The sequence below is a fragment of the Sitophilus oryzae genome, unplaced genomic scaffold, assembly GCF_002938485.1.
Source record: "Sitophilus oryzae breed Bouriz unplaced genomic scaffold, Soryzae_2.0 scaffold_1494_pilon_pilon, whole genome shotgun sequence".
In the NCBI taxonomy this organism is placed as follows: domain Eukaryota; kingdom Metazoa; phylum Arthropoda; class Insecta; order Coleoptera; family Curculionidae; genus Sitophilus; species Sitophilus oryzae.
The window spans coordinates 1,401,899-1,428,987 of NW_022146163.1; the positions used below are offsets into that span (position 1 = coordinate 1,401,899).

The 27,089-nt window shown below is 31.9% G+C and overlaps 1 protein-coding gene across 6 annotated transcripts in view; it reads left to right on the forward strand.

Moving 5' to 3' along the window:
- The first annotated feature begins 1,279 nt into the window (after positions 1–1,279).
- The window catches only part of LOC115877483 (uncharacterized protein PFB0765w), a 32,716-nt gene continuing 6,906 nt past the window's right edge, over positions 1,280–27,089 (forward strand). The window contains exons 1-13 of one of the 6 annotated variants that reach the window (XM_030893654.1): positions 1,282–1,726; positions 7,773–7,924; positions 8,006–8,036; positions 8,144–8,207; positions 12,579–12,636; positions 12,697–12,838; positions 14,051–14,146; positions 15,231–15,489; positions 16,809–17,093; positions 20,548–20,786; positions 24,560–24,741; positions 24,791–24,846; positions 26,790–26,841. In XM_030893654.1, coding sequence (XP_030749514.1) covers positions 1,625–1,726; positions 7,773–7,924; positions 8,006–8,036; positions 8,144–8,207; positions 12,579–12,636; positions 12,697–12,838; positions 14,051–14,146; positions 15,231–15,489; positions 16,809–17,093; positions 20,548–20,786; positions 24,560–24,741; positions 24,791–24,846; positions 26,790–26,841 — 1,718 coding nt within the window. In that variant the 5' untranslated portion in view covers positions 1,282–1,624. Of the gene's footprint in view, positions 1,727–7,772; positions 7,925–8,005; positions 8,037–8,143; positions 8,208–12,578; positions 12,637–12,696; positions 12,839–14,050; positions 14,147–15,230; positions 15,490–16,808; positions 17,094–20,547; positions 20,787–24,559; positions 24,742–24,790; positions 24,847–26,789; positions 26,842–27,089 lie in introns of all 6 variants that reach the window. The other 5 variants (XM_030893655.1, XM_030893657.1, XM_030893659.1 and 2 more) reach the window with 5 other exon arrangements.

The following is a 27,089-nucleotide window of genomic DNA, read 5'->3' on the forward strand; positions in this document are numbered from 1 at the left end:
AAGACTCACCCGGGGGTACTCCGCCCCCTAGCCACTGACCTCACTGATATTCTTTTCAATATATCCCATTCCATATCTTCCATCTAATTCAAATATTATTCGGATCTATTGATTAATAATCTTCAACAACTAGCTAGTGTCACCTGAAATAGTATAGGGGCTTCCTCCAGACGCAAATCTGCCGCTAAACAGATTCGCATCCCAATCGAATAGGCTAATTGGGGTACCTCACTACCCCAACGCCGCATCGTGTCAATCGAGAAGACAAGGGAGACCTCAAACTCTCAAGACCAACCTCAAAGGCAAGACGTCACAAGAGGTTTTCTTCTCATGGTCAAACGACCCGTTGCCTTACAGTACATGCAACGTTTATAGTCAAAATACTTTCAACCCCCAAATGTCTGCTCTATTACAAAACACAACACAACAGCCGGCCGGCCTATCAACTACTGATTCGCCTCCGGCTAGCTAAGCCTCCTCTTACATCACAATTTTACCGGATCGTAAATATTTACATTACTTGCCAATGAATCATACTATTTTCTCTAATCGACTTTCAAATAGAGTGTTTTAGCATTACTAGATAAATAAATAGAGAGTTTCCGAATTATAAAACCATTATTATAACCAACTTATTTTCCAAGTTTTAGGAAAAGTTATAATTCTTGAGAAACACCCGGTATATTATGATCGTGGCTTTTTGTTTTGGTGGCAAACAATGAGTCATCATTTGGTCACCAGGGACAATTTTAGCGATTTTAATAGTTTGTGTGTAGTAAACTTTGTATAAACTTTATTATAATGGTGATTAGTTGTTCAGCTTTCAAGTGTAAAAGCAGCAGCGATAAGAAAGAGCCGGGAGTTACGTTTCATAAGTAAATAAACAGTCCACTCCAACTTTTTAGCGTTTTCTTATTGAATTCGATAATTATTCTTCAATTTCAGTTAATATCTATATGTACTTGATATGTGCTATACGTCGATACTAGTTTTGTACCTTTTGTTAACATTTTAATACGTTTTTTTCGTAATTAATTAGGATGGTACACCATAGGCGTAGTCAAAACAATTATCAAAAAATATAAATATTGCTTGAAACAGCTAGGTTAAGAAAAATATGTGCTACGGCACTGTTTGATGGCATCGTCATAATTTGCTCTCGGGTGTTATTTGTCTTTGGATTCTTTAGTCATTGATCTCCTCTATATATAAATAATATCAGAGAGAAAATTAAATTGCAGTTTACTATAAAATGCTTCAATAGACCACAAAATTACATTCGCAACAATATCGCAAATCGCAACTCCTAAAAATTCAAACTCGCAGATATAAGGTTATCACGGTTCTATTGTCGCTGTTAAGAGTTAAGAAAATTTATTAATTCGAGAAAGTTTGAAAATATTGGTTCGCTTTTCTTCTGTGAAGATGTTTCAATTAGTAGTACGGCTAGAAAATTAAGAGTTAAAAATAACCGATATTATATATCACTGTGTCGCCAATGTGTGTCAATCGTTGGGTGAATTTAATTGTAGCCAAATAATTTTATCGCAGTATCGAACTCGAAACAAAAGTGTGACTCAAACATAGTGCGCGCACTAGTGCGTCTTCTAGAACTTTTTTTGCGATGGCGATAGAGTTGAAACTCTTCAAATCGGACACTGGCACTTCTTGGGGATTTAGGCTGGTTGGTGGTGCCGAATTCAACCAGCCGCTAGTGGTTGTTAAGGTAACAATTGAAGACATGAGTTGATAAAAGTGCCATGTCGCATTTTTTTTTTAAATCAGTTTTATTCAGAATTTCAACATCCCTTTGACAGATCTATCCTCCAATAGACTCTAAATATCAAACATAAATACCACAAAGAATATCCTCGGTGATAAAGGTATCATGTCACATACACCATCAATAATTTTTACACGTGTTTTGTCCATTTACTCGAAAATTTAAAAAAGCGACATGACACTATCCACTCATATCTTCAATTAATGTAACACTTATTTGACAACCTGTTTCGATAAGTTATAAAAACTCATAAAATTTATGCATATCAAGTTTTTTATAGATACTGATTACTATTTGCAGTTGTGAATCTTTGGATGATTTAAACTTGGTTCCTGATGTATTGCAACTGAAAACTTTTGTAATGTTAGTGTGTATTTTTTGACTAGCCATTTTAGTATCTTAATACTAGTACCATATTGTAGTATCTCTACAACAGGGTTAATATTATTTAGTTGTCCTAAATAAACATATATACAGCGTGTTTCAAAAAACATCTGCCATCTCTCGTGGGGAGATTCCTCACGTAAAAATAAAATTTATTTTTCATATCAACATATCCGATTCTGCTTTGTTTCGTGGCTACAGGGTGTTAAAGTAATTTTTTTCGGTTTGTTCTCATTTTCTTTCAAGTACTTTTAGCGATTCCAATGAAATTTTGAGTGAAAAAGTTACTATATATATATATATATATATATATATATAAATGAGACATATTTTAATACTAAAAAAGTGTTGCCATATTCACCAGGGATGTGCATATGGGTTATCAATGGAATATTTTTCTAAAAAAATCATGTACGCTACTTACATTTTTTTCTATTGTTAGAGAAATATTGTAAGTCGTTTAATGTCGATTAAAAGTTGTCTCTTGATATTTTGTCGAGTTCGGCCTCCTTGATGAGATAAACGCAATTTTATTAATTTGTTTGGATACAAGGCTAATTGCAAGCTTTAAAAAATGAATATCATTAACTTGCGAAAGTTTTTAACAAGTACTCATTCCTCATCAAAAAATATGAAAAAAAGTTCCTATAAACATGGATATGGAAATGCATAGTTTTAGAGTTACAGGATGTTAAAACTTTTTAAAATTAGGTTTTTTTGTAATTATCTTAAATACCATTATTTTTTTATTTGAAATTGCTGTAGGTTGGACTTATAGTAATAATATTTAATAATAAATTAGATAAAATATGTAATTTATTAATTTTATTTCAATTTTAGTTTTATTAATTGTGATATCTCATATAAATCGCGTTTATCTCATGAAGGAGGCCGAATTCGACAAAATATCTAGAGATAATTTTTAATTAGCATTAAACGGCATACAGAATTTTGATATCAAAATAAAAAAGTCAGTGGCGCACATGTTTTTTTTTGAAAAATAGGTAGGTAGGTATTCCAGATTCCATGATTAATTTATCGACAGTTTTTTAGCATAATAATATAATATGTAGCACTTATAGTAACTTTTACCCTCAAATTTCATTTGAATCAGTAAAAGTACTTGCGGAAGAAAGTTATAATAAATCGAAAAATTATTAAGACTTTAAGACCCTGTAGCTACGAAACAAAGCAGAATCGGACCTATAGTGTGACCAACGGATCTGTAGCTATGGGGTATCGGCAGGGGAACGCAGTTGTAAACAACACACGCCCAATTTCATTCATAAAATAGGCATGGGCGTACGGTGTTATATGAAAATAATGTGTATCATAAATATAATACTCAGATTAATAATTTTTTTCAAAAAACTTTATGCTGTTTGAATCGTTACTGTTGAGTTAGCAGATAAACACTAAAAGCTTTTATTTAAGCTCCCTTAAATATTTTGAATCATTTTATTATTGTGTTGTTAATATAATAGAAAGAAATAATTACAGGTGGGGGTTAGAACCTTTAGTGTTACACAGCAAAATAAAACACTAAATCAGTACAATACACCAAAACACTTTTAATTTTACACTGGACGCACGTTTCGCTAACCATGTCTGCCATCAGCAGATGATCAAGACTGAGTCTTGAGGTATATTTATTTATATATCTGTACTAACTATATTTTTTTCTATACTTAATACATAATTTTAGATATAACTATTTCCAGCAAAACAAAATCTTGAAAATAGTTAACTTTGGAAGCGCAAACAAAACATAATTTTACTCACCAGTAGATCCAATATTGCCTATTACACCAGATATGGTATCGCTCCGCCAGCAGTTTTTAAAGGTTAGGTCATTGTCTACCAATATGTTTCATCCAAATAGATAATACTTGGCTATATTTTCGAATTTCGCGTATATATATTTATATCTCTCTCTGCAATATAATGGGCCGCTCCATTAATATTTATCTGTTATTTTAACATTTACGCCAAAAAAATTCATTTGATTTTAATAACCCCCTAAGCGTTTCCCTGCAAAAGGAAAATTCGATTCTTCCTGCAATTTTTGCAAAAGCTTTCTAATTGTGGGGACGAGTTTGAATTCGAGATAAAATCTATTTATCAAATTCCTGACCACTTCGAAAAAGTCGTTGAGCTTTTCGACAGCAGTCTCACGTGGTCGTTTCTTTCCAGAGAGGATATCATTTTATCGGGGTTAGTTTTCAGCCTTTTTTTTATCTTCTGTGTGAATTTTTTTATAGCCGATACGCTAACTCCGGTATAAAGAAATATCCGCTCAAGTTTACGTTTAAGCGGCAACTCAAGCGAACTCTCTGTAGCTTCTTCATCGCAAACCCTATTATGAACACAAGGAAATACACCAAATGAGATTTCATCCACGTTATTATTAACTTACCTATATAAATTAGCTATTATTTCTCTTGTCTGACTATGTAGCGTCTTACCCTTAACAAATTTATTCGTTTTAAAACACAAATATACGATCAAACTTGATATTAATAATTAAAAACTACGAACGAAAAACATTATAACAAGATAACAAAACAATAAAACACAACTTAACTATCAAATATACTAAAAATATAGGAATAAAGTTTAGGATAACCGGTATAAAATAATGAAATAAAGTAATAATGATCAAAAAAATGACACCGCCACTGGATATTTCAATAGTATTCAATATTCCTACTCTTTTCAGAAGAGACCGTGAAGTTGGGGATAAAGCAAGCGAATAGGAAAGGCGTAAAAGCCATGGCAACCGCGTGGTAACAAATCCTGTGACGTACTTCGCCAATCATGTTCGATGAATAGGCGGCCATGCGGTTTGGCGATGCCGGTTTGCCAATGATATCGTTGAAAAATCTTCAACTTTCATAAAAGGCAGATTATACAGAATGAAAGAAATAAGTTATTAAATAAAACATATCGACCAATATGAACTACGTTAAAATTCCTTAGTAATATACGTCAGAATATATGCTAAACACATTATATATGTATAATAAAAATATATTAAATTTATAGTTCATGTCTGGCAATTTTGCAATTTTATAGATAAACGTGGCTTCCGTAGCTTCAGATCCGCTGGTCAAACAGTATGTTGATACGAAAAATAAATCTTATTTTTACGTGAGGATTCTCCCCACGAGAGATGACACATGTTGTTTGGAACATCCTGTATATTCTTCTACCATTTTCAGTGTTGTGTTATTTATGAGAATGTCTTTTCTGTCTATTAGTTCGTTGTACATTACTTTAGTTTTTGCTAAATTTATTTTGAAACCTACTTTATTGCTGGCTGTATTTAGTTCGTTAATTTGTGCTTATAGTTCTTCAGAACTATTGGCAATTAGGACTATGTCATCAGCAAATCTTAGATGATTAAGATATTTTCCATCTATTTTTAAACTTTCGTTGGTCCAGTCTAATTGACGGAACATTTTTCTAGTGTTGCTATAAACAGTTTCGAGGATATCGCGTCTGATAAATTTAGGTTTTCTTGGTCTTTACTTACTACAGAGTAGTAAGTAAAGTGATATTATTTTCTCGATAGCAGTTATTTTTTTGCTTCTTCACTCCTTGGTATTTTTGGTGTGGTTCATCACTCTACAAATTACAAAAAAATGTTACATCAGGATTAATCAAAGTAAAGCAAATAAATTATTAAAATTATAAGCTTTGGTTACATTTTGAATTTTTTAATACGACTTAAAATTCTAAAATGTTTGTAATTATTTGCATAAAAAAATTGATACCTATATTCTTATTCTATCTATAGTCACGCATGCATTATCTAAACAGGTGCATTATGTAACTTCTCTTACCTTCTCTTACCTTCAAATATTGCAAATAAATGCTGTAATTTCCATTTTTTGAGAAACTCCTTTAAAGAATCAATATATCCTAAAATTTGTCCATAAAAATGACAAATGCATGTTAATAACGATCACTAATTTGTAATACGATATGCGTTTAAAAAGCAAATTATGCTAAATTCCAAGTGGAAAATTCCAAGCAACAAAATGCGTGCGTACTATGATGTGCGACCTATGAAATGCGACGTACGACTGATCGGACTGCCGACTGATTGTATACCGTCCTTCGTCATCGTCTTTGCGTGACGTTATTATTTTTCATCAAAAGAGTATTTAGCTATTGGAAAAATGGCCATGTTTCTTGAATGAAGTACTTCCTAGCGTATTTTTCTTATTATCTTAAAACAAAGTAACTTGCACTTGGTTGAATGAAAATAGATTCAAGAGAAATTTTCAAATTTTTCAAGAGAACCAGTTTTCTTGAGTTAAGAGAGTTTTTCTTCAGGCAAAATATTTTCTTTTACGCTAAAATAAATTCTCTTGCCACTAAATTTTTTTTTCAAGAACGATGACGACTTTAGTTCCATGCACCGTCTCCGAGAGATCTTTTCTCCATATGTCAATCCCTTCCTGCCAACTTCTTCTCGGTCTACCCGGTTTTGTTCTTCCTGCAAGTTTCCAGTTTATAATTTGCTTTGGGATTCTTATTTCTGCCATTCTTTGGACATGCCCGTACCATATGAGTTGACTGTTCTTTATGTCGTCCACTATCGTATGTTTAACTTCCGTAATCTCTCTTATGCGTTCATTAGTTATTCGCTCGAGTCTTGATTTGCCTGCTGATCTTTTCCAAAAATCCATCTCTGCAGCTTCCAGCATTCGTTTTGTTGTTTCCTTAATTGGCCAGACTTCACAGCTGTACGTGGTTATACTCTTTATGATGGTATTGTATATTAAAGTTTTGTTCTTGTTGTTTATGCTTCTGTCCCACAGTATCCCATTCAATACCGTGATAGCATTCCTTCCAAGTTGGTTTCGTTCTTTAATTGCTGTATCCAACAGTCCATCATTTTTGATTTGCATATCCAAATATTTGTATTTTGTGCAGCACCTAATTTTCTTCCCTTCTTCTAGTATTAGATCTTGTTGTTCTCCTCCGATACACATATATTCTGTTTTGTTAGTATCGATCTCGAGTCCCCATTTCTGATATTTTTCTATAAGCTTACGTGCCATATAATTTATGTCATCGTAATTTTGTGCTATGATCACCTGATCGTCCGCGAAACAAAGTGTGTAGAGCATGTTATCCCCTATGGGTACTCCCATATTTCTACATTTTTGCTTCCAACCTTTGAGAACTTGTTCGAGATATATCTTGAACAGTGTTGGTGAAATACAGCACCCTTGTTTCAGACCTTTGGTTCCATTAAATCTTGTTGTTAACTTTTTGCCGACTTTTATTCTAGTTTTTGTTTGTTTATATAATGATTTCACTGCTTTTATTAGTTCTACATTTATATTGGTTTTTTCCATAGCTTCCCAAAGTCTCACAAGGGGAACGCTGTCGTATGCCTTCTGCAGGTCCACGAAGTCTTTGAAGCAATATACCTACTTAAATATTATGACATAGCCACAATTTCAATATTATTTCAATGCGATCAAAACAGACGGGTGTAGTACCGAGAGCTGTTGTCGGAATTTTAAAGTATCGTTGAAATGCACCAAGCCTATAACAATATTAACTATTCTTTCTTGTTTTGTTAAAGGTGAATCCGGATAGTCTAGCTGAAAATGCTGGGATGATGGTAGGCGACGTTATAGTTCGGATAAACGACGATTCAACAACAGGATTAACTCACGTCCAAACACATGATCTCCTTCATCAAGCTGGATGTCAGCTTAGTCTGGGTATCAGACGGTAAATTATTCATGATGTTACTATTTACGATACCTACATTATATTAAATACTAAAACTTAATAATTTATAATACTTTGTAGGGGGTTGTTCGATGATATACCGATTATCAATGTAAGTATTATATATCTAATAAAACAAAAAAATATGTAAAACCTACAAAATAAGAAATAAATTACCGGAGTTAAGTATTACTTTCTAATTAATTAAATTGGTTAAAGGAAGATGAAGACAACAGTGAGATAGAAAGTATATTGGACAACCTCAACATAGCATATAAATCTGGTAAGTTGTCCTGCCCAATCAGTAATTTAATTAAGTATAGATACGATATACGGAAGTGTTACGGCTTCTTCAACGACCCTTCATCTTCAACATTACAATATACAGGGTCCGGCAATAGTCGGGCATCTGTAACTCCTAGAATAAAAAACTTGAAAATTTTGTTTAAGTGCACACCTAAAGTATGTACGAGGATGTGTTTCAGGAAAACATTTTAACTTCTATAGGATGGTTCAAAAAAGTGTGAGTGGATCGGTATGATTTTTTAACGGAACACCCTGTAAACTAAGATAGAAGTAAATATATTTCGCTAGCTTCAGAGATATTAATAAATAAATAAAAAATCTATATTTTTTAGGCTTTCTTAAAAAAATTGTTACAAGGACGACTGTCCTGAAATCAAAATTATATTAGGTATTTATTTTAGATGGTATGTACCGGGTGTCCCACTAAGAATAGCTCTCGGCTGTATCTCGGAAAGTATTAGCCGTAGGGCTTACGGAAAAAAATATTTACAACTAAAGGGCCTATGAGAAATTGCTGGAAATGATTTTCAAGTTTGAAAAACGGCCGCTAGGTGGCGCTACTGCTATGAAAAATAAGAAAATAGTTTTTTTGCAGAATTTTGCATAGATGATGGGTACTATAAATAGTAGCTTCATAATCTTCAGTAAATTTTTGATTTTTTTTGTAAGAACCATTTTCCTCTATCTGCTAAAATAAAGTGGTGGGGGAAGGTTAGATCTATCTCTATTTAAATGTTAATAACTCCGGACTGGAAGATCAGAATCCAACAAACGAAGGCTCGTTTAAAAGAGCGTTTCTTACTCTATATTATATCATAAAAATAATAATAATAAGGTTTTGAAGGTAGACGCTAGGGGGCGCTTTCTTACAATTTAACAAACGTATGTGTTATTTTAGCTGATAGTAAAGAGTAGTAAAAACTTAAAAAGTCAGCAAAAACCGCATCTTGATATAATATCTTGTTTCAAACCGATGATATTAGCAAAATTATAATAAATACCAAAAAATAAGCCCTTAATTACCTTATTTTTACAATACAGTATCTCAGTAGCCCTCTTGTTTAGGCCCATTCTAACAAAAAAATAAGATAGAAACAGTTAGTTTATTTTAAAATCGATGAAATACCAGAATACCATAATACCAGATGCATTAATATCTAATAATTAAGATATTAATAATAGTGAACAAGAAACGATGATTCAGTGAAGTCATGGTAGGCTTTGGAAAAAAGTTGCTTTTCGCGTAATAGTATAAACGTCAAATTGTTATTAGATTTACTACTGATACCGTGTTGTAAAAATAAGGTAGTTAAGGGCTTATTTTATGGTATATATCTTCGGTTTGAAAGAAGATATCAAAATGCGGGTTTCGCTGACTTTTTAAGCTTTTACTACTGTTTAATATCAGCTAAAATTACATATACTATCGTATTTAATTTTTTTGAGAAAAACGCGCAGTGTTGTTAAATTGCAAGACAACGCCCCCTAGCATCTACGTTCAAAAGCTTATTATTATTGTTTATATGGTACAATATAGAGTAAGAAACGCTCTTTTAAACGATCTCTCGCTTGTTGAATTCCGACCATCCAGTCCAGAGTTATTAATATTCAAATAAAAACAGATCTTACCTTCCCCCACCACTTTATTTTGGTAGATATGGGAAAATGGCTCCAACAAAAAATATTCAAAATTTACTGAAGATTATAAAGCTGTTACTTATAGTACACCTTATCTAGGCAAAATTGTGTAAAAACTCCATTTTCTTATTTTTTGTTGCAGTTGCACCTCCTAGTGGTCGTTCTACAAACTTGAAAAAAATCTCCAGCAATTTGCCATAGCCTCTTTAGTTATAAATATTTTTTTCCGCAGCCGCTACGGCTAACACTTTCCGAGATACAGCCGAGAGCTTTTCTTAGTGGGACACCCTGTACTTATTTGCTATAAATATGGCAATCGTAAATTATACAGGCTGTTCAAAATTCTACGCCAAACTTATAAAATAATTTTTCTTCCTTTTTTTAAATGGAACACCCTGTATATTATTTTTTCAGAAAATGGAGAATTAAAAAATTATTTTTTTTGTGTTTAGAATATTTTATAATTTTTAACGGTTTCGCAGATATTAGCAGTTTTATATTTCATATGGCATTTTCCACAGTAAATTTTAACAATAACACCCAAATTATTTTTCTCTTGTATTTTACCGTTGAAAGAGCCATATGAAATAATACTGCGTGTATCTGCGAGACCATTAAAACATTTTAAATACTTTTTTTAGAAGATTAATTTATTTAAAATTCCTGTCCATTTTAGCATTTCGCTAATACTAAAATCGATGCATCGTAATCTTTAAACACAAATACCTTGAAAACCGTTCACCGTTTCGAACTAAACGAAGAGCACCTTTTTTGTGTAAAAAAATTCTAGATTTTTATGTCATTTATTGAAATTACTATATTTATTATAATAAAAGAAGTACTACCAATAGTACTTTCTACCCTAATTGAAAGTATCCTTTCAGGGCTGTTACGGAATTTTCCATGACCACCATTCGCTTTGGCATTAAAATGTGTGCAAGAGTACCAATTTTCAAGATGAACGGTTTACCAATGTTCTTAAAAATAAACAAAACATATTATTTTTGTTTAACATTTCGAAGCCTGTAACTTCTTTGGGGAGGATATGTTCATAGGGATTTTTTGTTTTATTTTTATCTGTAGAATCACCCATTAAAGTTAGATACACTATTTTTTTGACACACTGTAATATTGCATTTTTCAATAAAATTATTTGCTGTATGTATGTTGAAACTTAAGAGAGTCTATTACGCTGTACTGTTCGGGTCGCTCTCAGGGGTCGGGTAAAGGATGCTTCACGCTACACCGTAACGAAGACACGGCCAAATATTGTCAAGTGTTCTTTAAGGATGATTCATAGTACAACGTGACGGGCCGGAGCCGTGCGACGGTGAAGGCACGGCCAAACATTGTCAAATGTTATTTATACAACATAAATGAGCCGCCGCGGCTAAATACTTCGTTTGTCTACGGGCCTATAGCGACTGTTTTCTAGCAGTGTTGCCGCACCCAACTTTTAGCGCGTACCACATTATAAACTAAAAATGTACCACTTTGGTACATCTGCAAATGACTTTAACCGGTTTGGTCGTTGTGAATTTCTTCATAAATTTCTACATAAAAAAACTTCTTGGAGAAAGACACAAATCGAGACGAAAAACATGAAATAGAAATTCAGAAAACCCAATTATAAGTATGTATAGGTTGAAGAAATCAAAGTAATTCTAATACTACACACGATACTTGGAAAACTTAAATTTTATTAAAAAAAAAACGCAAATATAGAAGCATGTTAGAAATAGCAAATTTTCAAGTTTTTTCTTCGGGTTATTTAATATAGGCAACCCTATAGACATTACAACGTTTATAATACGTCGTTAATTAATGCGGATTGTCTCCGAATGGTATCGGTAAGCGCGTTTAATGCAATATCAACGACAATAATTATTAAATATCTATTCATTTTCGGTGCGCGTGGGAAATAATTATTGTACCAAATCATCCTGGACTTGAAAATGTAGTACCACTGTACCAAATAGAATTAAAAGTATCAAATTTGGTACAAATGTCCCACTGCGGCAACACTGATTTCTAGAATATAATCGGCACGGACATGATCCCCGTTGTCCACTCGGTGTAGCATATACAGAAGGCCCGGACGTGGCTCGGTGTCTACTGCACGGAACGTGCCCGGCTCGGGTACGGTCCGGTGTACCGTGAATCATCCTTTTTAAGCGGATGTGCGGCCGAAGGAAATATACCTAATATCTCAGAAATCTGCCTACGGCTTAGCCCGATTCTGGCGTGTTAAGCCACACCAAAAATTCCAAACACACGTGCTTTGATTAAGGTTTGCAAAGCTTCAGCATTTGCCATAAAATAGTGAGCAATTTGTTACAAAACCATATAAACTATATATGTCACTCTAATCACAAAACTTCAATCTTTGTCGGTATTGTAACGGAATTTTAAATTATTTCTTTATTTTCGAGAAAATTTAGTCCAAACATAAGGTATATTTTATTTATGTTTGATCATCAAAATATTAAAAATAAAGAAGTTATCTAAAAATGTGCTACAATACCGACATAGTATAATCCTTTATTTTTAATTTCCTTCTTCATTAGTGTAAAAATACCTAGTTTTACATAAAACGTTAACTGTCGAACGCTTATTTTGCTACTTTTCGGACTAATGAAATGGGCTCTTAAAACAATTTGAAACGGAAACTGCCCAATAAAACAATATAAACTTTCTACAATTGTTATAGATTCGAAAAAGGATCTGAATACTGGCTCGTTATCAAAACATTTGGAAAACTTGGCCGGGTAAGAACATCCTTCGCATAATTCACCTTCGATAATTTATTTTTATATACTCTGTTTCAGTCAAGAGCAAATCGCGATTACCACTGAGAGCAAGTTGGTGGGCGAGCGCAATAATAAACCTAAGAGGTGGTCCACGTTTTTGGTTAAACCAAAAAACCCAAAGCCCGCACCAAAGAAAGTCGAGGAAGAAAGAAAAATTATAGTAAGTTAATTGATTAAGAATTTACATAATACTACAAGACCATCTTTCCATATAGGTATTTGTATCAGGACGTTTCAAAAAACATATGCCATTTCTCGTGGGCAGATTCCTCACGTAAAAATAGGATTTATTTTTCATATCAACATAGGTTCGATTCTGCTTTGTTTCGTAGCTACAGGGTGTTAAAGTCTTAATATTTTTTCGATTTATTATAATTTTCTTCCAAGTTCTTTTAGCGTTTCGAATGAAATTTTGAAGGTAAAAGTTACTATACATGCGACATATTTTAGAGCTAAAAAAGTGTCGACATATTCACCAGGGACGTACATATGGGTTACCACTGGAATATTTTTCTAAAAAAAACATGTACGCCACTGACCATTTGTTCTCTTGTTAGCGAAATAGTGTAAGCAGTTTAATGCCGATTAAAAGTTGATATTTTGTCAATTTCAGCCTCCTTGATGAGATAAACACAATTTTATTAGTTTGCCTTGATCCAAGTCTAATAGCAATCTTTAAAAAAAAATTAATATATTAACTTGCAAAAATTTTAAATAAGTACTCATTGATTCCTCATCAAAAAAGTTCCTATAAACATGGGTATGGATATGCATAGTTTTAGAGTTACAGGATGTTAAATCTTTTTTTTTGTAATTATCTTAAATACCATTATTTTTTTTATTATAACTTTTAATTGGTATTATACGGCCTACACAATTTTGATAGCAAAAGAAAAAAGTTAGTGGCGCACATGTTTTTTTTTGAAAAATATTCCAGTGATAACCCATATGCACGTCCCTGATGAATTTATCGACACGACTTTTCTAGCATTAAAAAATGTGCCACTTATAGTAACTTCTACCCTCAAATTTTCATTTGAATCACTAGAAGTACTTGGAAAAAAATTATAATAAATCGAAAGATTTTTGAAACTTTAATACCCTATAGCTACAAAAGAAAGCGGAATCGGACCTATGTTGATATGAAAAATAAATCTTATTTTTACGTGACGAATCTCTCCAGGAGAGATGGCACATGTTTTTTGGAACATCCTGTATATCATACAAATAATCATGCCTAACGAATAACTGCCAAAATACAGTTGAACTAGAACTGCAAAAATACAGTTGAAGAATTAGATAAAATGTAATACTATACTTGTTAAATAATTCTAATATAAATCTGTCTTATAGTAAACACTTTTATTTATAGGGTGAGCCGTACAGGGTAAAAATAATCAAACAAGCAAGACGTGATCCAAATGATGTGCTTAATCACAAAAAGTCTGTCCGTTTCGAGCCAAATGTGGTAAGTTAAAAATAATTCGATTATATTATCATTATCAATTACCTCTCTGCCTTTACCAATCCTTCATCTATTTCCTTTTTTACCTAATTTTTACCCCTAAATACATATGTTCTTCGAAATTTCGAATACATCATATGTATTTAGATTAGATCATCAATTATGTTATTTACTTGCAATATAAAGAATTTTTATTTTAAATATCATGACTTTACTGAATACAATATATAACAAACGGGTTTTTTAAATTTACAGATTTTGTAAATTCTTTTCATATTTTTTAATTCATAATCATCATCATAATTTTCAGCTCAATCAACCATTTTCAATTATGGTGTAGCCTCCCTCACATATTTAGATACCTTGTGTCTTTTTAGTTGGGCCCATTGTTGTTTATTGTTGGCTATGCGGGCGCAAGTTATCCTTGCTAATATTATCCTAATATCATGGTCCCATCTCAGGTTTAGTCTTCTTCTAGGTCTCTTAATTCCTCGTGGGTACCATGCTGTAATTTTTGTGGTCCATCTGTTGTCCGTCCTTCTTGCCAAGTGTCCTGCCATTGCCACTTGAGGGATTTAACTCTGTGGATGACCATCTATTACCTGGGTCTTTTGTCTTATCCACTTTATGCTTTTACCGTCTCTCTTGGTTATTCCCAGCATATTTAATTCCATTGAGCGTTTGTGCGACCTGAAGTTTCCTTATAATGTCCGTTTTAGGAGTCCAGGTTTCGCATGCAGAGGTCATTACTGATAGTAGGTACACATTAGTCTAATGTTATCTTCCTTAGATAAAATGGTATTCTAGATTTGAATATGAAAGAGTTTCTTCCATAAGTACTCCATACTACCTTAATTATTCTGTTGATTTCTGGTAGTAGAGATCCCGAGCTGTATATTAGTTGTCCCAAATATATATATTTTTCTGCTATAAAATAAATAAAAGTAGTCTTTTAATTAGATATAGATATATTACAAATCTATTGACACCTATTTATTAAAGAATTTCGACTTCTTTTTCAAAGCAATACAGAGAATTAGTGTTTTGAATCATAATAAATACGCTTAATATATCTTATATCTTACAGCCTGAAGTAGAATTGCAACAAGAAGAATCTGTCACTGATCAACTACGGTCTACTGTAGAATTAGATACAGACGGGGAAGTAGGAGAAAAAGAAATGGAAGTTGACTTAAAAGTTTCCGTTGAAGAGGAAACTACTGTTGAGATTTGCGAGCTGGACGATGAAAGTGAGAGAAACTCTGACATCATCGAGAACGATTCCTTAGAATGTGATGTAATAAAGAACAATAAAGAAGTGACCATTAAGAAACCTAAACCAATACGTAAGATAAAAAACATATTAGAAATAGTATTTATCAAATAGTATCATCCTCCTGATAGCTTCATTGCTGAAATCAATTTGAGACCGTCATCACTAACATAACAATAATACGGGTTGTCTTTTATATTTTGCATACAGAGGTAGAAAAAAACAGTAGATAACTTTCAAACCTTATTGTTTTTCAAAGTATTTTCCACAAAGAGAAATTATTTTTTGCATCCGTTGGAACCAATTATTCTGAAAGCAGATATTCCACTTGCTTGTTAGTACCTTCAAAATTGCATTTTTGAAGACATTGACTGCATCTTCTGGGGACTGGAACCTTTGACCATGTAGTTCATACTTAATTTTTGGAAAAGTAAAAAAGTCGCTAAGTCGGGACTGTATGGAGGATGGTTAGGTTAGTTCAACAAGTCGAAGTTTTCTTGTTTTAAAAACTCAATTGTTTTTGGAGTTGTGCGGGAACTTGCATTGTCATGAAGGAGGATCGTTCGTCGTTGAGAGTTGGTTTTGTTGAACCTCAGCAATTACTTCTGATAAAAAATAGATCTGTACCAATCAGTAGTTCTTCGATTTTGCATAGGAATTGTTGCTTTATGACTCGCTTTTGAGACAGTTGTCGCCACCATCTTTTTGGAAACACTTCAAGAACGTAAATCTTTCTTTTGTTCGGTTTAGGTTGATCTCAGAACATCCAAACAGCCGATTTACGGATCCAGGATTCACAAACACTGACAATACTGTAGATCTTTTTTGAGGTTCCTGCGTTAAACCGGTGTAGAGTTTTTTGACATCAATCCTGACTCTAACTGATTTCTTAATGACTCTAATTGCTTTCTGTTCAGATACGGTATCCAACGAGAAACTATTTTTTACAGTTAATTCTTCATGTAAAATGTTTTGCTTTTGAAATGCCCAATGATGCTTCAATCTCACCATTATGTGATCTTCTTGGGTCAGCTGACGTAGGGTATGGACGTTTTCCTGGGTGACTGTCGATATTGGTGGACGTGTCTTATGATGTATCCATGCCAACGAAAAATTGTCGACTGATGTGGTGCGTAATTGTCGAAAACAGAAGCTACAACTACACAAGGCATTTTTGTTAAGATAGCTCTCTTCGAAAATTGTAAAAAAATTATTCTGTGAAAATTTTCTCGGCTTGATTCCATTTTTCGACTGACTCTTCAACCTCAAAAAGTCAGTGTACGGCTTTAAACGAAGCAGTTCAAAGTGCAGCATTAGTGAATTTTATGTTTCTATAGCCACTAACATGTTATTTACATTATTATTTGTTCCTAAATTTTGATTAATTTTTAGTTAAACCTTCTCCGTTGGATATTCATATCGACCCTGTCATCTGCGAATCATCCCTATCATTAGAAGACCAACTGGCTGCTGTTCAAAAGCAACTCTTAGCTCTCTCCAACTTACCTTCCGCGATCCAAGTGACACTGGAGGCCGTAACTCAGCAATTAAACAAAATCGTTTCTGAAAAAACTCACAGAATTGAAGTTAATCACATTGAAGAAGATAATTACGAAGATAATGTCTCTGAAAACGATGTTGAAGAAGAAATTCAAGATATGCTGGAAAAAATTGAAGGTTAGAAAATTACTTGCCAACCAGATGAGAGATTGGTGACGTCATTACCACATATCGTAAATTACTGATGCATATTATTTTTAGTAATTGTCAGTGTCATTTGATTTGGGGTTATAATTTTATTGACGGATTATTATTTTTTTTCCCGAGTAAAGAAACACTTTGGAAATATGCTAATGAGTCACCCTCGTTCCATTTAAAATAATAATTGAGATATGATTAAAAATACGATTTGGGTATTTTTTAACCCACCAAGACAAGACACGAAAAACATTATACGATCAGATCTATTTTTCCAAGGCTCTTTGGTTATAAATTAGTGTTTTAACAGTCATGGAAGAATACTACTAATATTATTAATCTATCAGTAATTAGTGAATTTTTAGTTTCTAAGTCAGTCACATGATATTTTCACTATTATTTGTTACTAAATTTTCATTAATTTATAGTTAAACTTTTGCCGTTGGATCGCCCCGTAACCGTAATCTGCGAAATATTTGATTGAGATTTAAAATACGATTTTTTAAGCGAAAATGTCAAAAGTTGATATGTGATATGTCATTCTATTCAGAGTGTCATTTCTATCGAATAAAGTAAAAAATAGGAGGGTGTCATTTAAAAATCGAAAATGTAGTCATTTCCTCTGAAACAGGAAGTGACCGAGAACAACTGATTACGTCAATTCGTCTAAATTTATGTTATACAGGGTGTGTCTTAAATAAGTGCAAATATTTTCAGGGGTGGTATATTACGACCCCAGGAACACGTCTATGTATGAGCTTTTTTTTCGCAAACAAAGATGTTGAAAATCGTGCATTTTGTTTTAAATTTCTCTGTATATTTTCCGAAAACTTTTTAGAACTGCTTGTTCACCGCAAATTTTCCCACGGTATAATTTCTTAATCTCTGAGATTACCATAGTTACGGCTTAACTCTGTAGTTACGGCACTAAAAAAGAAGCAAATACAGAAAAAATCCGGTGGCTCTCAATTTTTTTTCAAAAAAAAATTTTTTTTTTAATTTCCAAACTTAAATAACTCGCAAAGCGAAAATATGTTTCTTTTACCGAGATCTACCAGTCCTGAAAATATTTGCACTTATTTAAGACTCATCCTGTATACTAACATACGAAATATCGTTTTTTTATTTGAAAAAATAAAAAGTTATAGGGGTGAGTGACTTATGAGAAACACCCTGTATAAATACGCAAATAAATCATTGTATTGCATAGATTAAGCCTTCATTACATACAATAAAAAAGAAATTAGTTTAAAGCTTTAACATTCCATAATATAGGGGAAGATTCAGTAGTAGAGGGAGATGGCCGATTCTGCATCTTGAAGAACAAACAGGCTTGAACCGCTTTGAACCGCTTTTGAACTGCTTTGAACCGCCCAAGCAACACACAAAGGTATATTATACGTTTAAACTGATCTAATACCGTCCGTCTTATCTAGGTATACGACAAAGAATGTGAAACGTATAATAAACTGCAAAATGTCCGCGACTTCAACGTACCTATATATTTAAGGTTTCTATATTCCTTTTATAATCGTATATACATATACCAATATTATACAAGATGGTAAACGGATATTAGCAATTTATGATATACTAGGATTACACGTAGACCAAATACCTGTATTAAATGTTATTTTTCTTTATAAATTTATACGTGAAACAGAACCGTTTATTAAATGTTATTTTTACATACAAATTTATATGTATCCAGGAAATGAAATATAGTAATATAACCACCTAGCATTATAGTTTTTCATTAATATGAAGGATTTTTGAACCAGTATAAACAAACCTTAGGTTACTTAAGAAATGCTACATAATGGTGACATAATACCTAGTATATAACATAATATTGCAATCTTTAAGTAACCTAAAATTAAAAAGTCAAACCAAATCAAAAATTCTTCCTATTAATAAAAACAATAATGCAAGGTGGTTAAATTACTAAATTTAATTTCCTAATACATTTTTTATGGTTAATGGTAGGATTTTTAATGAATAAGTATAAAAAACTTAATTGGAAATTTTCTTTAATAACATCTTAAAAATTGGAGACATATACCGTACATTACTGAAATAAAAATAAACAAAACATATATCATAATTCTTAAAATAAGAAAACTGACAAATAATATATACATACGTTCACATTTTTTCTTTGTTATACGACTAGAATATTATTTTACAAAATCGTTTAAATCAATCCAGTTGTTGACAGCTTCTATAAAATGGAGAAAGAGCAAACAATATATTATACAATTACTGATAGGGTGTAATAAATAACTTTCTAACAACAAGTTTTTATTTAATCCATGTACTAAAAGTAATAAAAAAATAGGTTTAAGAATGGTTTGTTTTTTAACAAAGCGTTTGCGCGAATTGCTTTTTTAATTTGCAACAGGGGTATGTAAACGGTATACAGTATACGTTTACAAAACCTATGCTCAGCACTGCAAAAACTTGTCATTGAACATGAACATATTCATGCATATAAATGTTTACACAAATACATATATGTGAAGTTAAATAAAAGGTTATAATTGATAAATTTAAAACTTACCCTCGTACTTAGATTTGTACACCACTTACTTAGATTTTGTAGTGTCGAGTATAGGTTTCATATACGTATACCGTATTCCATTTAGATTCCATCTGCTGTAAAAAGTCTAACGATATGATTGGTAGATCTAATCACGTGACTAGATTTTATAGTGTCGAATAAACGTTTCGTATATGTAGCCTATATACCATTTCTATACAATTTACTGATACTGGTTACATACGTTTGTGAAATTCAGTTCTTTTCAATATTTTTATATCGGGGTTCAAATTTATCAAAAAATCACAAAAAATAGTTTGATAATGACTTACTATGCCCTTTGTGTCTGAACTTTTCAAACATTACGAATATAACTGACTTGGCGCCAAAATCGAAATATTATATACTTAAAATATATGTTTCGAATATACGTTAAAAAGCAGTATAATAATGTTCAGTATAATAAACGTATCTACTAAGATTAAGGGAAAATAAAGCCCTTTAATATGCGTATATTATACGTTGCATATCTTTTGCATATAAAAAAGTAATATAAAAATACGTATATTATTTATACCTTTAAAAAAATATACGATATTTATACGGATAGTACGTTTATTAAACGTATATACTCTTGAACGGTGTTGCTTGGGCGCTTTTTAGCTTAAAATAACAGACCTATTAATTTTTTGTTCAATCCTGTTTATTTCTACTTTAAAGCGGTTATTTCTTTTTAAACCTGTTTATTCTTGTTTATTAGCGTATTTTAACCATTTCTACCTGATTTACGCCACTCTCTGCCAACGGGAGGAGAAGGAGGAGGATGCAGAATCGGCCATCTCCCTCTACTTACAGTTTATTGTAGAACACTGAATTAAATTTTAATTTTTTTAGAGTCGCCAGAGAATGTTTCAACTTCTGAAAATGCCGAGGAAGACATTACAGAAGCCGAAGCAGATGAAAACCACAATATTGAAGATCTCGAAGAAGATAATGGAGTTGTTGAAAAATATGACGATGAACGTGATGTAGAAGAGGAAACAAACAAAATTGTCGATCCTTATGAAGGTTTGACGGAGGAAGAAAGAGAGACAAAAATAAGGGAAGAAGAGCTGATGGCTAAAAAGCAAAAGGTAATTTATAAGATAATGATATTAAATTTATATCATCTATTTTTTTATTTAACATTACTTCATTTTCATTTAAACATGTAGTATGTCCACGGAATATTGGGACTCCCTGTATATAAACAATAATTAATTATTTGGTTTATAACGTTATTTTGTTATACAGGGTGGCCCGAATTGTATTCGGGAAACTTTGGGAGCATATTCAGCGAATAAAAATAAGTAAAAAAGTTCGTATAAATGCATATCCTAAAATGCTTCGGTTGGGAGATACAGGGTGGAGAAGTTTCGTTTTTATTTCGGTTTTTTTCCAAATAATTTCCGAACCATAGTCGATATTTGAATAAAAATTGGCGTCCAGGTGTTTTTGGATACGATAAATTTGATTGCGATGTCAAAATGACTCCTAGTTGTCGTAGGGTAATAGCCAAAAGAGAAAGCAAAGAATTTGACTACAAAATTATATATATACCCGTATAACCAAACAGTATAGAACCTCTATCGAGCCTATATTAAAATCTTTAGTCGGTAAAGGCAGCCTTTATTCTTTTGGTACAGCGACGATACGTATTTGAATACAGTCTAGCCTGTACTGAATAAAGTTGGCCTGTATTGATACTTTATCGCCACTATACATTCTGGATTTAGATTGAATATAGTTAATTTGTCGATTCGTTATCGTACCGATATACATACTGACGGCGTCCTTTACAAAATATATGTATTAAAATCTATAGAAAATTTTTCTTGTTACCTGAATTAGAAAAGTTATGTTTAAGTAAATTCTTAAACATATCCTTATTTGTAGTATTAATATTCCAAATATTAATATAAATATTCTAAAGGCATAAAATACTACAAACGATATGTTTAAGTATTTACTTAAACATAACTTTTCTAATTCAGGTAACACTGGGAAAAATTTTCTAGATATATTTTAATATATATTTTGTAAAGGACGCCTATCAAACCTATAGGTTAGATGCGATTTATATTAGGACGATTTAAGTTAAATTACTGAAAATTTGATTACTCTTTTATTATATTTTTACTTACAAATTCGTGTACACTACTGTTTTTATCAGTTTTAAAACTTTCATCAAGTTTTGTAACTTCATCAAGGGTGTTCATGGGAAAATTTCATCTTGTTACTTGTTACCCCCCAATGTGACCATGTGACCAGCAGTATCAGTACCGTTATTATAATTACCCCGCGGAAGTTTCTTCTATTGTTTAGATATATTAGGTATGACCTGCCCTTCAATAACTCAACTTGTGGAAAATACACAGATTTAAAATTTTACATTTTTCTTCCGTTATGTTAAAGTAGAATGTTGAAGAAACGCGGAGAAGCACATTTTGTATCTGGCCTATTAAAATGATTCTAACCCCAGAAATGATGCACCAGCGGAATATCATTATAGATATATAAAATACATGAAGTTGTAAAGGACCAGCGTATATTTACTATGTATAACTATACAAATTTGTATAGAGTTAATAAAGGATAAGTAAAGTTTTCGTAACAGTGAATATTGTCATCGAAAAACTGTATAGAATCTGTATTTATGCGTTATCGATACTATATAGGATTCTTTATGTGCGTTATAAATATCAATCATCTATTCTCTATAGGAGAAATATACAGGCAGTGCTTTATGGTCGCTATAAAGATTAAATACAGAACATGTCTGTAAAGGAAATATTTGAGTATTCTTTAAATATGCTTTACATATGAAGTCTTTATCGAGACATCTTTATAGCAAAGAAACTAATCTATATAGGCTTGGGTTTACTATATCGCCTGGTTATACGGGTAGTTCAAGTTTCAATTGTAAACACGCAAAGCCAATAATTGTGAAAATAGTATCGTTTAGTAATTATCGCTAAATATTTATAAATAATTTTCTAAAATTAAAATCGTATACAGGGTGGCGCACCTCATTCGCCTCGGTTGATTATACGGAAACGGAAAGATGAAGAAACCAAATTTTTTATGGGTACTTGTGGGAAGACAATGTGCATAATTTAAAATTTTCAAATGTACAGGGTGTGTCAGAACTAAGATCCATACCAAAGTTATATTTATTTACGGAACACCCTGTATTTTATTTAATTTTTGGATTCTTAGACATAAAATAAGATATTTATTTTAAGGGTTTAATATGTTTAAATGCTTTGGTTTGTCAGATATTTAAAGATATTTAAATATCTTTAAATATCTGATCGTCATGGCAATTTGCTAGTGACAGTCAGCAGCTATTTTCAAAATCGACATTACTTGATGGACTTTATTTAAATTTATAACAGTTAACTTTTTTTAATTTACCTAAAATAGTTTAATAAGTATTTATTATTTTATGAAGAAAAATAAAGAAGTAATTCTTTGATTTATATTACGATAACTTGCGTAGATATATTGGATTTTCTATAAAAGAACCAATTAAGGAAAATTTATTTTCTTCACTTCCAACTATAGGTTTCTGCCTAATAGATTTTTCACATACTATCAGCTCTGCGAAATAGAAAAAGTAGTATTTCAAAAAAACTCTTGTCAAGAAAATTTCTATTTGGATATCTTTGAGCATAAACCCTTCAGGCCAACCCAAGCAATTGTCCTCACAAAATAAAATCACTAGTAACATATATCATCATGGCGGCTTCATTTTTCTTGATAAAATAATAAATACTTACTTATTAACCTTATTGTAGGTAAATTAATTAGAAATAACCTATAAATTTACATAAAGTCCATAAACTAATGTCAATTTTGAAAATAGCTACTGAGTGTCACTAGAAAATTGCCATGGCGACATCAGCCATCTTGATTACAATTTTATTGAAAAATCGCTTTTTATTCAAAATCTGAGCCAGATAGGTACAGAAAATCCTAATATAATTTGAAAGAGCATTTAAATCTGCTTCGACTTATTTAAAAAAATACATAGCGTTGTATTTGAAATAACGAAGTTTTTATGTAAAATAGATATTTAAAATAGACCAGCAATTTTTGATACCCCTGTATACATTTAAGGAAGCAATCAAATTTTTTTAGTAAAGTTTATTTCTCTGGCTTGAAAGTCAGCACAAGAATTAATTCTGAAAAGTAATGTACAAGGTGTTGCCAAACTTTTTTATTATAGCATGCATATTTAAATATCTCAAAAACCAAAGCTTATAAACATATTACACCCTTATAATAAATGCCTTATTTTATGTCCAGGAATCCAAAAATGAAATAAAATAGCGGGTGTGTGTTTCATAAGAAAAACTAACTTAATTAAACTTTAACTTTTGTATGGATCTTAGTTCTGACACACCCTGTACATTTCAAAATGATTTTAAATTATGCAAATTGCCTTCCCACATATACCCATAAAATATTTCGTTTCTACATCGTTCCGTTTTCGTATAATTCATCGAGGCGAATGAGGTGCGCCACCCTGTATATTACAGAACATGTAAACACAAATAATTTCCACAACACATTTTTAAATTAATTACTTTATTTATTTGATCACAAATACCGAACAGAGCATGTTTATTTATAAAACTTAATCAATAACTCTATTAATTAGACGTATCTACACAAATGCCATTAAGTATACATCTCAATAACATCACGTCTAATTTATTTTTGATAACCCTCCAAAAACACGAACAATTAAAAATGACGTAGCTTATTGGCTTCGATTTTTGTTTTGGTCTCGGCCCCAAAAATATCATTCGGCACTAACACTCAGTTCATTATTTTCCTTTGCCCTATCCAAACCACATAGGAAGAAGAAGAACGAAGAAGTCAGATGGACTGGACTCAGAGACCCATCATTCTTCCAGGCGGCAGGAAATGGTCGGATCCGGAAGATGCAACTCCGAAATTCAAGACGCCCAAAATGTCCGATGAGAAGATCTGCAAGACCATCGAGGACTATTCGGAAGTGATCATGGGCAAAACGAAAGGGTAGGCAAACGTTTCACGATCGGTGCTTTAAATGGATTCGTTTTTTCAGGTCGATCATTGGAATCGGGTGTGGCCGTGGGGCGATAAGGGCAAGCCAGTTTACAGGTAGGGTAGATTATTTTGTTACTGGATTGAGGCAGTGTAAATATGTTAGTAATGTCTATACTTTTCTGGGGGGTTCATTTCTGGAAAATAGTCTGGATGAGTCATGAAAAATAGTCTGATGGAGTCAGTGAAAGAGAAATATAAAAAAGTTTTTTTTTATACATCAGAAGATTGGGTAGAATCCAAACAGGAAACTAAATTAATTTAGATTTGATTCTTCGAGGCATTCACAATAAACCTTGCCCCAAAGACGAGTTATTTCCCATTTAAATTATATAGGAATTTGCCACTTTTAGCAAATAATCTTTTTCCTCTTGATCTTGTTCTCTCGCAGCCATGACAATTACATATTCTTATACAGAATTGAACGCTCTACAAAAAAGATCTCGTACAATTTTTCGATAAACCTACTCCTTCAAAAGTTATTCACGGCTAAATTAACCACTGGGTAAATTCCTAAATTTTTCAACTTTTTTGACAAAATTATGATTATTTTTGAAAAATGTAATCTATTATTTGGAAAGAAAGCAATTTTCATGATACCATGATAAATAATTTTGAATTATGGAAAACAATTGAATGCATGACAGGTAGTTCTAATACTTATTATTTTTGAGCTTCTATTCTTTTGCAGTACATAATTAACTAATTTTAAGTAAGTTCGGTAAATTTTTGTTATAACCATTATCTTTAGATGTATATTCAGCTTACAATGCCCTGTTAGTTGACCCACTACTGCTTTGAGTCTGCCACGTCTGCCGTGAATTTTGGCGAAAAAAATTTAAATCAATGCATGCATGGACGATTCGAGGTGTAACGCGAACGTAGTCGCGGGAAAAAGCTCGCAATTCATAATATGTCATTCTGAAATCAAATTAATTATGAAGTTTATGGTTGATAGGGTAATTGTTATCGCTTCAGTGTTAAAAGTAAATCACAAGACCTAAAATGACTTTTACCATTTACCATCAGTGACATAATGTCACATGTGTTAAAAATTACATTTTTACTGACGTTTGTAGAAAAAACATTTTTTTTTCTCAAAAATATGCCAGGCGGCAATTTTTTATAAGAAAAAATAAAAAAAAAATAGGATAAAAGATGTAGTAATTACTATAGAACTTTACATTTTGACAAAAATCAAAATCAGCTATCGTTGAAATTATAAAACAGTTCTGCTATATTTTAGGTAGGGGCGACGGTTGTTTTCACTCTTCAAAAAATCAATCAAAATATATTTTTGATACCCCAAATGTCATTCAATATCTGTTCTTAAAATTTGTTGCTGTGTAACGCACAAAAAAAGTATTTTTGGATAAATTGTGTTCAATTAAGTGATGTTCAATGAGTAATTATGTTTTCACGGAACAATGTGTGCTAATCAATACTGATTATTTGAATTAATTTGAACATTATTAGAAATTAAAAATTGCTTGGCATAATATGACTTATTACACTCGGGGGTTCGAACCTTTAGTGATACAACAGCAAAATAAAGCACTAAATCACCACAATACACAAAAACACTGGACGCGCGTTTCTCTAACCATGTTAGTATCATCAACAGATCCATTTTGCAATTTTGCAAATTTTGGTGCGTTGTGGTGATTTACTGTTTTACTTTGATAATATAACTTGGTAATATAATATGTCTGGAAATACATTTAGTTATTACTTTAATAATACTACTAAGTTTTATGCTATTTTGCAAAATTAATTAGTAAATTAAAGTAGTAATATTAATTATATTGAAATTTATGTATATTTCGTTAATGTTTCAATAGATCCAATAAAGATTTATGATGTAATAAACAACACTAAATCTAAGTATTTTCTACTGAAAATTAAATATAGTATACAATTATAATAATTTTATTTACATTGCCAATATCCAATTTTTATTACGAGTTTTTGTGCGACAGCATGATTTTTATTGTGTGCAGTTCCAGGGAATCCAATTGCTTTATGGTGCCAAGTAAAGCAGCTTATGTCATGGTAAGTAGTAACTAAAAGATAACACTTTTATTAGAATAAATTTGTTTATGTTAATTTCAAATTTAGACACTCAACAAACCGGTTACGAACGAATTTGTTCGGATGATGTGTTCCCATTCCCTTTCACTAAGGGTTCGTTTACCAGAGGAGCTATTCTTGACCACTCGCATCTTAAAATATCACTCATTTCTCCGAGAAAGCAATATAACAATACATATAATGTGTATAAGCAGGGGCGTAGATAGGTG